Genomic DNA, 13,989 nt, shown 5'->3' with positions numbered 1-13,989 from the left:
GTTAGGGCACCGCATTAACAGTGAGGGCTTGGGTTGTCTCTGACTTGCTGCTTTTTAATGTGAACTTGCAGATGTTTTCAAAGCCGACAATGTGACAGGCTGGTTCCTGGAGCATCTGAGAGGTTTGGCAGTTGGTGTAAAGGCGGATGGGTGAGCAGAGATGTTGAAGCCAGCAGATGTCAGGCTGTTGCCGCCAGCAGGGAACAATATGAAAGGAAAAGATGATGCTTTGTGCTGATGAAGTCAAAATTGGGAAACTACAGGTCATCTTCAGCTGATGAATGAAAGCAGTGATGATTTGTGAATACATTTTAATTAAGCAGCATAACTCTTCTGGAGAGGTTTTGTGATTTGGATTAGTTTTTTTACTTTTTATAGTAAAATAACCTCTGTAAGTATTCCAGAATAAGATTATGCCCATGCAGGGGGTTACTTTGTAAAAGCAGTTGATAAACTATGGATGAATGCTTGGGAAGGGTCAGAGGGGATGGTGCATCTAAAGCAGTGGGAATAAAAGCTGAAAAACTGAGTTCAGGAATTGAAATCAAATTTCTAATGAAAGAAAAAAGCTTACACTGTGCGGTTTGGTTTAAGTGGTATGTATAAGCTTGTGTTATTTATAGGGCAGTGGAGAAATTGGGAAACATATCTGAATTAATGGAAGTTGCAAGGAGAGGAGGAGATGCACTCAAAACTATCTGAAAAATCTGGCAGGAACACAAGAAGTACAGATAATTAGTATTTTCTAAGAATTAAAAATCACCCACACTTTCTAACAAGTATCTGTTTAAATTTCAATCTTGTGTCAGAAGGGGGAGAGAAGGAAGAGGCCTCCATTTGTTTGGTTTTGTGGCCTTTAATAAATGATAAGGCTAGTAAGGAATTTTCTGAAGACTCCAAACATGGTGGAACAATGACTCTTTTTACTTGTTGATACAGTTTCATTCCATCAGATAATTTGTGACTCCTCAGCAGATTTGTCTGATTTCCTAAACATGATACATTGTAAGTATGTAAAGTATGATACTATAAAAAGGGCATGGATTTTTTTATAGCTGAAAATGACATTTCTTCAGTGTGTACACTTGTATCTTTTGTTTCCTTCATAAAGCAGGAGTATTTTGATGTATTAGGAATCTAAGAATATAAATTAAATCAATGTAATAATTTTTTACCTTATTAAAACTTTGTTGCTTTGTTCTTCAACAGCAAGGTGACTGTCTGCACTTGCAGTGGACTCCATACTTAGCTTTCTGAACGTGTTGTTCCTTGTTCTTACAGATTGATCACTTTGGATTTGATGAAGATCTTACATTCCAGCAGCGGTATCTAGTAGCAGATCAGCACTGGAAGAAAGACAATGGACCAATACTATTTTATACAGGCAATGAAGGAGATATTACGTGGTTCTGCAACAATACGGTATGTAGAAAATAGATTCTCAATTCTTGAACTACAGTCCGTCTTTCCAGTAGTGGCCAATTGGAAAAGAAGGAAGAATAAGGACACAGTGTCAGAATATAACTTAAAGAGAAGTTTGTAATGGTTGTTACGATTATTATAGGAGGAAAAGGAAGGTGGAAAAAAAAATCCCAGGAAGAATTTTGGGTGTTCAGGGTCCTGTTTGAAGACCATAGAAATCGAAGGGATATACTTGCATTATCTTACTGGAGTAGTAAAGAAAATTTCTAGAGGAAGCACTAAGTTGCATCAAGCTAAGAATACAGAATTTTGGACTAAATTACACCTATCCCAGTACTTTAGATGTCCCAAGTAAAATTGGAGGTTTTGATGTTGTGGGGTTTTTCTTGTGGAGGGCAGAAAACTGAAGCGAAATGAAAGAGGGCTGGAAATCAAAGGTAGATGATTCTTGTTCTCTGACAAGACCTCTGGAAGTTTTTATTTCCCTGATGGATACAAAAGCAGAATGGCACATGTGGGAAGTCCGGTAACACAGCAGGAGGTGGCATGTGCTAGGCTCAAAGCAACCAAGGGCTGCTTACACACTTTGTTCTGTCAGCAGGTGATTTCTGTCTGCCTGTTTCCATAACTGGTAGTAACAAGCTGCTGTCAACAAGTAATAACAAGATGTAGTTATTTATTAGCTGAAAACAAGTGTATTGCAATGCTCTAGATTATTGCTTATTGCCAAACAAATTTTGTGGTTTCTGTAATGTAATCCTAACTCAAATGCATGCTGTTCTCCTGTAGTGCTTTTTATTTCCTATGAGTTAAGCTCGTGCCACAGGAGTTCTGGCAGGATTGCCTGTGTGTACTCACAGAACAATACTGCTTAATATTTTGCAGCATTAAAATACACATTTTCTCTGTATGTGTCCCTGTCTCTGGGTGGATATCAGTTTTGTGTGTTTTCTCACTTAAGCAATGCTTTAAAACCAAATTACACTGTCTTTATAGTTGTGTTTTGATAGTGATATCTTTCTAATAAAGTTGGAATGAACTAGACTGAAAGTAGAGACTTTTGAGAATAATTGATTCCATTTAAATAATGTCTGTTTTCCTATAACCAGGGTTTTATGTGGGATGTGGCTGAAGAACTCAATGCCATGTTAGTATTTGCTGAACATAGATACTATGGAGAATCTTTGCCCTTTGGGAATGAGTCTTTCAGTGTAAGTGTCATCTTTTGGCTTCCTTAAATGTGTTCCATACTCACATAATTCTGCCTGTTGTAATCCTTGCCAGTACAATGACTGTTAGCCTGAGTGAGATTTAGATGTGCTAGAAGCACACAACTATCTTATCTTTGTAACTAACAATTCCAGGATAAAAAAACTGGCATTTTCTAGAGCTTTAAGGGACACCTGCAAAGGATATTTCATTTATTATTAGGCACAGATTAAGACTTGACAGATGCTATGTGGAATAGAAAGAGTGCTGTTGGAAATTGCTCCTGCCCTGAATGTAACCTACTTTCTTTTGTGTCAGGATTCCAGGCATCTGAATTACCTGACATCAGAACAAGCTCTGGCAGACTTTGCAGTGCTGGTTGAGTACTTAAAGACGACTGTTGCAGGAGCCCGTTACAGTCCTGTCATAGCTATAGGAGGATCTTATGGAGGAATGCTTGCAGCTTGGTTCAGGATGAAGTACCCCCATGTGGTAGTTGGGTGAGTGTACTCATCTCCCACTCAGACACAGTGGGCATTGGTTACTTGTGTGCTATAAACATTACAGCAGTGGGAGAAGAACCACAGTTCAAGCTGAAATAAGTCTTTCACTGCTGGGAGGAGGAATTAAGTTACCTTGATTTTGGGAAGAGGCACTCTTTGCCTAATAAAGACAGCTGTAGCTCAGCAGGTACTGGATAGTGATTTTCAGACCTATCTGTTAGTTTTGTAAAAACAATTATTATAAATTCTGACTTTGCACCTAATTATTTTTTTAAGGGTCACCAGGCCTCCTGGTGACTTGAGGCAGGTCTTCAGCACCTTAGTTTGCTGGGAAACAAGATTAGTAAATAGAATCACTGAATGGTTTGGGTTGGAAGGGACCAAGCTTGCTTTGCAGGGGTTTAGGATGCATGTGTTTTTTCTAAATAATCATTTTTATGTCCCTTTGCAGAGCTCTGGCAGCCTCTGCCCCAATCTGGCAGTTTGGTGATTTGGTTCCATGTGGCACTTATTTCAACATAGTGACTAATGATTTCAAGAAGAGTGGGACAGGCTGCTCGGAAAGCATCCGGAATTCCTGGAATGCCATTAACCATCTTTCCTCAACAGGTAAGACCTCACCAATACTTTTTCAAAGGGTTGTAATGCTCAGGATTGTTATGTATTCATATAATCAAAGTTTGTTACAGCTTTCACCTGTATATGCATTGATTTTTTTTTTAACTGTATACTATTGGTACTGGAAACTACCAAGTGAGCTTAGCATTAATTTTTAAGTGTCTGTTTTAGTGGATTACAAGATTTTTTTCATGCCTGGGTGGTTCAGAATCCAGGTCTAAACAACCCTAAGGTCAGACAGGAGCTGACTCTGGATCAGAACCTCAAGGCTTGTATTACTTTGACAAAGTAGGCCAGATAGTTTTTGCTCTAAAAAAAGCCCAAAATCAACAGAGGCAATCGGGTATAGAAAACCACTACAATCCTTACAGATTCAGTGCTAGGGAGTCCATTGAACTATCTTAATGGTCTTTTCCAACCTAAATGATTCTGTGATTCTACAACTACCTGAAAGGAGGGTGCAGGGAGGTGGGTGTTGATCTCTTCTCCCAGGTGAAAAGTGATAGGACAAGAGGAAACAGCCTCAAGTTGCACCAGGGGAGGTTTAGATTGGATATTAGGAAAGATTCCTTCCCTGAAAGGGTTGTCAGGGATTGGCAGGGGCTGCCCATGGAAGTGGGTGAGTCACCATCCCTGGAGGTATTTAAAAGACTTGTGGATGTGCTTAGGGACATGGTTTAGTGGTGGATTTGGTAGTGTTAGATTTACAGCTGGACTTGGTGATCTTAAGGGTCTTTTCTGACCTAAATTATTTCATTAATCTATATCAAATGAACTTGCTGTACAGCAAAGGAATTCTATTAAAAAAAAATCTTCCTACTTGAGCTCAGTGTTGTAAAGAGGAAGCCTGGTATGATGAGTTAGCTTTCCCTGATTTTAAACCAGATAAGGAAAGGAGAGGCCAGGAGAGTCCCAAGAGATCTATCTATTAATAGTCCTTGCACTGTAAGCTGGCTGGGTTAAAGCTTTCCTTTCATTAGAAAGCAAGTTCTCTGATGTTACTTCCTATCAAAAAAACTTCCAAATGTCTTGTAAATGTCTAGGTTTTTTTTCTTTTAGATAATGTGGGGTACCGATGTGCTGAAGTATGCAGAGTATGCACCTTTTGCTGAGGTGCTGACTAAAATTTGGTCTGTGATGCTTCTATTTGCAGTAATTTCACCAGATTAGTTACATTAAGGGAAATATTTATTCAGCAGCAGCACAGCTGACCTTTGTGTTAATGGTACAATTTATAAAGCATTATTTTACTTTATTAAAGATGCAGGTTTACAGTGGCTTTCCAGCACATTTCATTTGTGCAGCCCATTAAAAAATCTTCAGGATGCTGGTATATTGAAGAACTGGCTGAGTGAAACATGGGTCAACTTGGCTATGGTGAACTATCCCTATAAAGCTGACTTTTTACAGCCTCTGCCAGCTTGGCCTGTACAGGTAAGTGAGAACTAACATCTTGTCCGTTTTTTGGTTTAATTCTCTCCTTTTCTCCAGTCTGTACTGTGTCCTTTATTTTTGGTTCTGTAGAACCAGCATGGCTGAAAAGAGAACCAGGGCAATATCTTCTTGTGCATCAAATGCTTTGACTGCCACTTGTAGGGCTAGTAGGTCACATCAAGAGCCCAGAAGAGAAGTGCCAGAGGTGACTGAAGAAAACCTCAGTTGTCCTGCAGAGTTGTATTTGAGGAGCAGAAATACTGTGCAAAAAGCAGATTTGAATAGAGCTGCTGATGCCAGGCTTAGCTGGCAGAGCTTGCATGTAAAGAGAAAGTTTTGGGCCTGTGTTCTTCTTGATATGGGAGAACAAGTGAGAGAAGACATGTGGATCCTCACAAAAGTATTACTTGCAGGGTCACTTCTCAAAGCAGAACCACTTCTCATGCTTGCAAACCTTCACTTGTGCAGTTCTGTTTATCTGCAGTGCTTTCTCCAAGATTTCTGTTTTCTTGCGAGTGTTTCTGTTAAGACCCTATCTGAATTCCCCTGTGGGGCTTTGGGTTACTGTGTATGGCAGGTAATGTAGATAAAATAGTATTTTTACCCATTAAGCATTAGTTAAATATAAAAAGTGTAGGGCTGCCTGATGGAGAAGGGGAGGGACATTGATCTGTCCCATGTGACTGTGAAGGGTAGTATGACCATCTTGGATATTTCTGCTTTGTGATCAATCTGACAAAACCTAAGAAATGTGCTCACCTTCACCACTGTCCATGTTTGAGGTATAACCCTAAAATAGAAAAGGCTGTGGCTTGTCTGGACAGTGATGTATCAAATCTGAGTTATTTAAGTTGTTCAGATACTTCTGAAACAGAAGCTCTAATCTGACTCCAAGGCTGAGAAAGTGTGTGGGAAGGCAAGTGTGTTTGAGTACCTGGGTCTATATTAATATTGCTTAATCTGTTCTCTCTGGACTGCCAGTACTTTCTCAGAAATACTGATCTCTAGCATGCAATCTGAGCTTCGGATGCAGGGCTGTCTGCATGAATTAGTGAGCTTTCCAAGCCTGTAACTGCTGAGTTAAAGACTGATGGCAGAGCTAGCCAAACCATAAAACCTACTTGGAATGGCAAAATGTAGCAGCTGTGCTCTGACCTTGTCTGTAGAGGGTGGGGAGGGATCAGTTTCCTCGCTTCCACAATGAAATTGAGGGGAAAAAGACTATACAGGAGAGGGAAGGAGAGTAAGTTGACTTCTTGGAAGATGCAGAGTTTGCATTGACAGTGTGAGTGTCCCTGTGCGCCTATGTGCCTGTACTTGAACAGCACTGGAGTTGCAGTGCATCCTTTGTTCCTTATAAAGTGTTACTTTGGATTCTTCTGATGGGCTGGGAGCATAGATTCACAGCTTTTACCCTTCACTGTTCTCATGCTAGTCCCAACTCCCTGGAAGCAGGGGTTATAATGAAGCCTTCCAAAAGAGAATATTGTGGTTTTAATCTGGGGCAGTAGCTTTTGTGTTCTGTTCTGTTTAGTTGTGTTTTTTCCACTGCATGTGTCCTCAGTTAAGACTTGGAATTAAACTCTAACTGAGATTGCTCTTAATTTTTCACTGGCAAAACAGTACCTTGTTCCACCACCTCATATTTTCTAAATACGAGGATTTTTACATGAATTTTGTAATGCTGCTGTACAGAAGGACTCAAATACTAGAGCTTTGCTTACATGGATGTTTCCATTTGTACTACAGCAAATGCAGGGAACCCCAATCTATACTTGGAGCCCTTTTTGTTGTATATCTGCATCTTTCATTCCAGAGGAGCTAAATCCTCTTATTAAGTACTATCTCTCTTAAACAATGGGAAATGGATTTAAAAACCTGGTGAATGAATAATGTTGCACTGTTTTTTGGAGTTTTAATCAGGAAACGTAAAGTTTCAGGTTCCTTACAGCAGCATGCACTATGCAGAGAGGATACTGTTTATGATAATGCTCAGGGTATATCACTGCAAAGGAATGGATAACCCATCCCCCTTCTCTCTTCATTGTAGGAAGTCTGCAAGTTCTTGAAGGATCCCAGTCTCTCTGACAAATTGTTGCTGCAGAATGTTTTTCAGGCAGTAAATCTGTACTACAATTATTCAGGAGAAGCCTCATGCTTAGACATGTTTGAGACTGCAACAGAAAATCTGGGCATGTTGGGTTGGTACTATCAGGTATGCACTCCATCCTTTCTAAATTTTAACTTGTTGATATTTTTTGGGCTAGAGATGGTGAGAATTATCAAGTCATTTAACTGTCACTATGTTGTACCAGATGTAGTTGATGTACTGATGATAAATGTAAGCATGAAGCAAGTATGATTGTAGTGGGAAGAGCTCTTTATATTGACTGAAAATTATGTACTGCAGCAGCATCTTGGTCTTCTAATCCCCCTATCCCAGGTGTCCACCTCACTTTGTACAAGCAAGTGTGTCAGGATATGTAGATACTAACTTTTCTCAACTAAATCTGTTTATCCTGTAGCTCATTGAGACCCAACTTTTCACATCAAGTAGGTAACAAAAATACAGATCCCTGTGGTAAGGGGTCCAGGGCATTCTGCCCATCCCACTTACTGAGCATATGGAATGCTGTTGGTGGGGGTGTTGGTTGACAGCAGCTGAATATGAGCCAGCAGTGTGCCCAGGTGGCCAAGAAGGCCAGTGGCATCCTGGCCTGCATCAGGAACAGTGTGGCCAGCAGGACCAGGGCAGGGATTGTCCCCCTGTACTGGGCACTGGTGAGGCTGCACCTCGAATGCTGGGTTCAGTTTTGGGTCCCTCACTACAAGAAAGACATTGAGGGGCTGGAGCGTGTCCAGAGAAGGGGACGGAGCTGGGGAAGGGTCTGGAGCACAAGTCCTGTGAGGAGCATCTGAGGGAGCTGGGGGTGTTCAGCTGGAGAAGGGGAGGCTCAGGGGAGACCTTATGGCTCTCTACAACTGCCTGAAAGGAGGGTGCAGGGAGGTGGGGTTGGTCTCTTTTCACAAGTCACAAGTGATGGGACAAGAGGAAACGACCTCAAGTTGCACAGGGGGAGGTTTCTATTGGATATTAGGAAAGATTACTTCACTGAAGAGGTTGTCAGGCATTGGAATGGACTACCCAGGGCAGCGGTTGAGTCGCCATCCCTGGAGGGATTTAAGATGTGTGGATGTTGTGCTTAGGGACATGGTTTGGTGGTGGAGTTGGCAGTGTTAGGTTAGCGGTTGGATTTGATCTTAAGGTTCTTTTCCAACCTAAATGACTTATGACAGTCTGACAGTAAGTACTGATCAAATGCTGTTTGATCTTATTTGTTTAAATACTGCTCTAATAGCTATTGGACAGTCTCCTGGGATTACATCTTGTTGCCTTGCTCTTTCTTGCAGGCTTGCACTGAGATGGTGATGCCCATGTGCACGGATGGTGTCAATGACTTGTTTGAGCCTCAGAAATGGGACATAGATACATATTCAGAAGAGTGTTACAGGCTGTGGGGAGTGAAGCCTCGTCCATCTTGGATTCTGTCAATGTATGGAGGGAAAAACATCAGTTCTCACAGCAACATTGTCTTCAGGTGAGCCTTGTGTCAGCTTCTAGAATGAAATTTTCAACCAGTTTGTGTTGTCAGTGCAGAGAGCCTGCCCTGAGTAGCGAAGGGATCTGTTTTCCAATGATTCGGCAGCATAAATGATGGGAATGCTTTATGTTGCTCTACAGAGTAAAATGGTCAATCTGTAGTGGCCAAACGAACTGTTCTGCCTCTGTGATTTGAAAAGAAGAATCTGGGTTGGGGTTCTGCCAAATATAACTTCCCATGTGGATTCTTTCTTATCTTGTGGCCAGGTTTCCCATGCTGGTAAATCCATCTAGCTTTTGTGAAGCCAAATCACTGTCTCTTCCACATAAAAGGAAAGTCTAAACAAGCTGTGGCTGTAACATGGGATCTCGGTCACTAAAACTGTTGCTCTGGGTGATAGCCTTGCAGAGGGGCTGGCGTGATGTTCCTTTTTCCCTTTGACACAGAAAAGAGGGAGGTAACCTGGGGAGCTTTCCTGTCACTGCCAATTGCCCTTTTCTTTTAGTGGTGATCAGACAAGTTGCAACAAACCTGTGTAAGATCCAAATCCAAAGATGTTTCCATTTTGGCAAGGCATACTGGTAATGCAACAGGAGTTGGCCTGAAACGCCTTTGTACACTGACAGAAAGTGAAAGTAATGCTTCAGGCTGGTGCAAACACATGCATGGTCCTTGGTCTCTGTTCAGCCCTCACCTTCCTTTTAAGGTTGAAGCCTTTCTTAAAAGGGAAGTTCATGGACCTGTACTGCTGTGAGGTGATACAAATTTTGAACAGCTAAGTACTGGCTGTTTGGGAGGCTTTTAATAAATGTACTGAAGCCTGTGTCCTCATCCTGTCTTGCTGTACTGACTGCCCACCTCCTGGACATACTCCTCTCTGCTCTCATTCAAATTGTGCAAACCCTTTTCAAAACAACCCCTTGGTGTTGTTAAATAAAAATCAGAATTAGCCTGTTGGACTTGGTAAATAGCTGTGTGTTAAAAGTAAAAAAGTCATTGCTTGAATTGGAGATCATGCTCTGGGTTTCAGCTGTTAGTGTTGGTCTGTTTGGCTCCAATGCCCGGTTGCTTTCCTCTTGTTTGCCTCTTGCTGTTTCTGTCCCAGCAGGATATCTGCTCTAGAGGGAGAAATTCCACCCTTTTCTGGAAAACTTCTTCATAAAAATGTGTTGGTTTAATGTAATTTCTGCAGTGTTGCTGATTTCCAAGGCTTCACAGCTCTGTGCAGTAGAAATCCGCTTTGTAAGCGATAGACAAGCAAACAGATCTAAGTGTTCAAGAATTTATGCCAGCTGAAGGAGCTTGAAATGAGAAAAGCTTGAAAGCAACCACATGAATGAAGTAGTGCTGTACACACAAAGCTTTGGATCTCAAGCTGGGTTGTTTCTCTTCAAAGAAATATGTTGTCAACACCGTACACTTTTATATAAGAGCCTTTTATCCTCAAACACTGCAGAGTGCTTTACAAAAATATCCCTGCACTTACCAGGGGATGTGGCTCCCTGTAGGGTAACAATCACTGTTTCAAGTGTCGGGCGACTTGCACAACAGTTTAGTGCAAGAAGGCAAAAATACTCCATCTAAAGAGGAACCACCGTAGGGTGGATTTACCCAGCCACAGTGGGATTTGGCCAGGTTACTTCAACTGGTGTTGCTGCTTCTCCCTCTGCGACCAGTGCATCGCCTTGCAGATTCACACCGTGTTGTACAGTGTCGACACGGGAATCTCCGTCACCGCTGTGGTACCTTCTTGGAGGTATGTGGGTGTGAGGGGTCATGTAGGCTGGGGTCAAGTATTACTTGCCTGTCCTGGGCAGTGCATATTTATTAAAACAATAATTTGAAGAAACTGAGGTTTTCAGAATCCTGTTTGCCCTTTCTCTTCCAGCACTTTCAACTGCTGATGCTCCTGCTGGGACATGCTCTGTACTTGGTGTGGAAGTGCTGCATGGTGATGGAAACAGAATTTTGACACTGTTCATTCATGTGGTGGCAGCGAGCTCGTAGCAGTTGGTAGTGCCTCATCATCGATGTACAGTGTTAGCCAGGACCAGCCCGGGTTCTAGCAGAGGGTACAAAATTTGGTGTGCGAAGTCTGACAACTCCATGTTTTTCCACCTGGATGGATCACACGTGGGCTATGCTCTAAGTTAGTGCACCCACCTAGCCAGTTCCCCACTGGCTGTGGGGAGGCAGAAGGTGAAGGCTCTGTCTCAAGAGATACTAGAGCAATGTGCAGAAGCTCCAGTCAGGGACTGTCAGTGTAAAAGAAGGAAATGGAGGAAAGGGAGAAGGCAGATCCCTGCCTGGCTGAAGAGAAAGGGTGAGAGAAAAAAGTTAAGTAAACTTGTGGAGAGTGGGAACATTACAAAAGGTTGCACAGAGTACTTCTAAGATTGTGTAAAACCTCTCCTTGTTCTGGGCAGGGCTGGAGGGCTGAGGAGGCTCCAAAAAGGTGATAAAGGGGATTGTTTGCTGTGGGATAGGTGGGACCCGATTTATGCTCTCAGGAAAATATGATTTAATGAAGACTGGTCTAGCATGCTGATATTTTGTGTTAATTCTTGTTCTGAAGCCCTACTCGCCTGGGCACTCCTAGAAAGAGGTGGTGGGTTTTTTGTGGGAGGGTGGGCTGTGTTACTACTTCTGTTACACTGGGAAACTTCTGCCCTGTGAGACAGGCACCTGCTTGCATGCTTTGCTTTAACACACAAATAATCCATTCCAGTTGGTACTGAATTACCTTACCCTGTAAAAGTGTTAAGATTTAGGATTATTTTGTGGTGAGCCCTCTCTTCCCCCTCTCCTCAGCAAGTGTCACTTCCCAAAGTGCGTCAGTGCCTCTGGTGCCATCATTTGGCAGGAGCTGCAGAGGATGCAGCCAGCAGCTCCAAGAAAAGCCAGGGAAAGTATGGTGTGGTTTTTTTTTTCTTGTGGCATGCTCAGTTTCCACATGACTGGGACTGAAAGATCCAAGCCCATGTACCTCTTGGGTTTCTCGGCAACTCATCCCCGTGTTGCCAAGGCGCTCTGCGGATTCAGGCGACCTTTTAAATCAAATGCTTTTTGCTTATTGGGCAGCCCTGCGTGCTTTTTGTTTTGCAGATACAAAATGTTTCTCTTCTCCTAAGTCGTATTTAGAAGCACTGAAAACAGAACTACAGAGATTAAAGATACTTGCTTTTTTAATGTAGAAGCAAAGTATTAGTTTAGACCCCATTGGGTTTTTACTCCTAGTTATTTCTACAAAACTCTTATTGATTATTTCTTTATTTTCTGCTGCTGCCATTGGTGTCTTTCTACCTGCATATCTCCTAGTGTCCAAGGATGTTTTAATTTCTTAAATCCACCTAGAAATTTACACTGACATAGCTCACCTCTAATGTTTTCTTTTGTGGGTAAGGCCAGTGTTTTAATTGAAGATCAGGTCTAGATTTGTGTAGTTCCATAAGTGTCACAGAATCACTGAGATTGGAAAAGACCTATATGATCATCCAGTCCAACCATCAAACACAACACTACTGTACCCACTAAGGTATAAGGATGTTGCTTCCTTTGTGCAGAAAGATGGTCCACATGTGTGAAGAACATTGCAGTAAAGAAAAACAGGGTGTAGTAGGGGTTGGTGTGTCAAGTCCAGTGCTAGGAATGAGACATGCAAAACTCTTGTGGCAGCGCAGCCATTGGCTTGGTCTATGGACCAGGTGTTACTTGGTTCCAGACCTACAGTGCTGGGAATCCTTTCTTTGACTTGAGGTGGGGGAGTAAATTGTCCTGTCACGGAGGAAGAGACATCTTAGACAGTTTCTTGAGGGATAAAAGCTTTATTTTAATGTTGTGGTGGTTAGAAAGAGGGGGACTAACAGAAGATCCAAGCATTTCTTTGCAAAACCAGGTTGTCACAGAGCTGAGACAGCACAAGGTAGAACTTCCTGAAAATTCAGCTCTAAAGAGCCCAGTTGGTTACTGGCTTTAGGGCAGACTGAGAAGGAGGAAAGCAAAGATCTGTTACTTAAGAATTTGGTTATGGTATGGTATGGGGGAACCTGGACTTCTTATGACAGTGACAGCAGATCTATCTCCAGAGTCTGTGGCACTATTACAGGTGGTTATCTTAATTAGCAGGTAATTAATGACAGAAGCCTAACCTTGCTTAAGCCACTGCTAGCTCCATACCTTGGTCAAGAAGGCTCCCTTCAGCAGAGGGGTAGGTACAAGACATCAACACAGGGCTGAGGTCTTTCTTGTACGTGGGCAAAACTAGTTGAAAGTCGGCACGGGTGTGTTGGTGTGAGCTGCAGCCCCACTGCAGTGCAGATGTGCCATAACGAGGTATTCCTTCGTTACAGCAACGGTGGCCTGGACCCGTGGTCTGCAGGTGGGGTGACCCAGAACATCACAGATTCCCTTGTGGCAATCATGATCCCGGAGGGAGCCCATCACTTGGACCTACGCAGCTGCGACCCTTTGGACCCCAAATCTGTGCAGGAAGCTCGAGCCTTGGAAATCCGCTACATGAAGCAGTGGATTGAAAAGGCCAGGCACAGCCATTGAAGTGGTACTGCAACAGCTGTGGCCGTGATACCCCTGTTGGCTTTGGGAGCAGGGCCAGGCCTTGTCGCACGGTCATCTGAACACCTCACGCCTTCCTTGTCCAGGTTGCATTGTTAACCATCGCTCGTGCCCACGAGAGAAGCAGGTGGCAGATGGACGGGGAGCGTTCTCAGATAATAAATGACTCAGAGTGCTTAGGTTGAGCTGCCTGCTCTGGCTTGCTTTTCTCCTCTGCTCTTCTCAAATGCTGCTCTTTGAAGAGTTCCTGTTCTAGGCTTGATGCCTCCCTCCCTGCACTGATTGTCCTGACCGCTGGTGCATACGGTGGATTAAATGGCAGCTCTGTTGATGAAACTCCTGCTGCCTTCAGTGGGATTGCATTTCAGACATCCTCAGCTGGTGTAAACTGAGGCATGGAGATAATGGGAACAGAAATTGCATCTTACTGTGATGTTTGGAGAGGTAGAAAAGGCATGGGGAAACTGGCTGTGCTGGTAGTAAAGAAACTAAACAGCCCTTACCCTTTGGAATCAATGCTGGAAAAGTAATTTTTTTCCTTAGCTTTCTGGCAGCTTATTAATCAAAGCTGCCTCAGGTAGCTTTTGCACTCTGTGCTGTACTGAATGGTCAGGGCTGGGCCCGGACTT

At 42.8% G+C, this 13,989-nt stretch overlaps 1 protein-coding gene across 1 annotated transcript; it reads left to right on the top strand.

Annotated features, from left to right (window-relative positions):
* The first annotated feature begins 293 nt into the window (after positions 1 to 293).
* PRCP (prolylcarboxypeptidase (angiotensinase C)) lies at positions 294 to 13,404 on the top strand. Its single transcript, XM_010148278.1, has 9 exons — positions 294 to 311; positions 1,282 to 1,422; positions 2,532 to 2,633; positions 2,950 to 3,131; positions 3,586 to 3,743; positions 5,014 to 5,186; positions 7,237 to 7,401; positions 8,598 to 8,785; positions 13,138 to 13,404. Exons 1-9 carry the CDS (start codon positions 294 to 296, stop codon positions 13,340 to 13,342), a joined length of 1,332 nt encoding a protein of 443 aa, XP_010146580.1. The 3' UTR covers positions 13,343 to 13,404.
* Positions 13,405 to 13,989: the final 585 nt, after the last annotated feature.

Source organism: Eurypyga helias, unplaced genomic scaffold (genome assembly GCF_000690775.1).
Source record: "Eurypyga helias isolate BGI_N326 unplaced genomic scaffold, ASM69077v1 scaffold26113, whole genome shotgun sequence".
Classification (NCBI taxonomy): domain Eukaryota; kingdom Metazoa; phylum Chordata; class Aves; order Eurypygiformes; family Eurypygidae; genus Eurypyga; species Eurypyga helias.
This window is presented reverse-complemented; position numbering and strand designations above follow the sequence as displayed.

What these genes read in the sequence shown, in the direction of transcription:
- PRCP (XM_010148278.1), top strand. An exon ending in TTGGGAATGAGTCTTTCAGT is followed by an intron (nt 2,634 to 2,949) that starts GTAAGTGTCATC and finishes CTTTTGTGTCAG; the next exon opens with GATTCCAGGCATCTGAATTA. An exon ending in TGCCAGCTTGGCCTGTACAG is followed by an intron (nt 5,187 to 7,236) that starts GTAAGTGAGAAC and finishes TCTTCATTGTAG; the next exon opens with GAAGTCTGCAAGTTCTTGAA.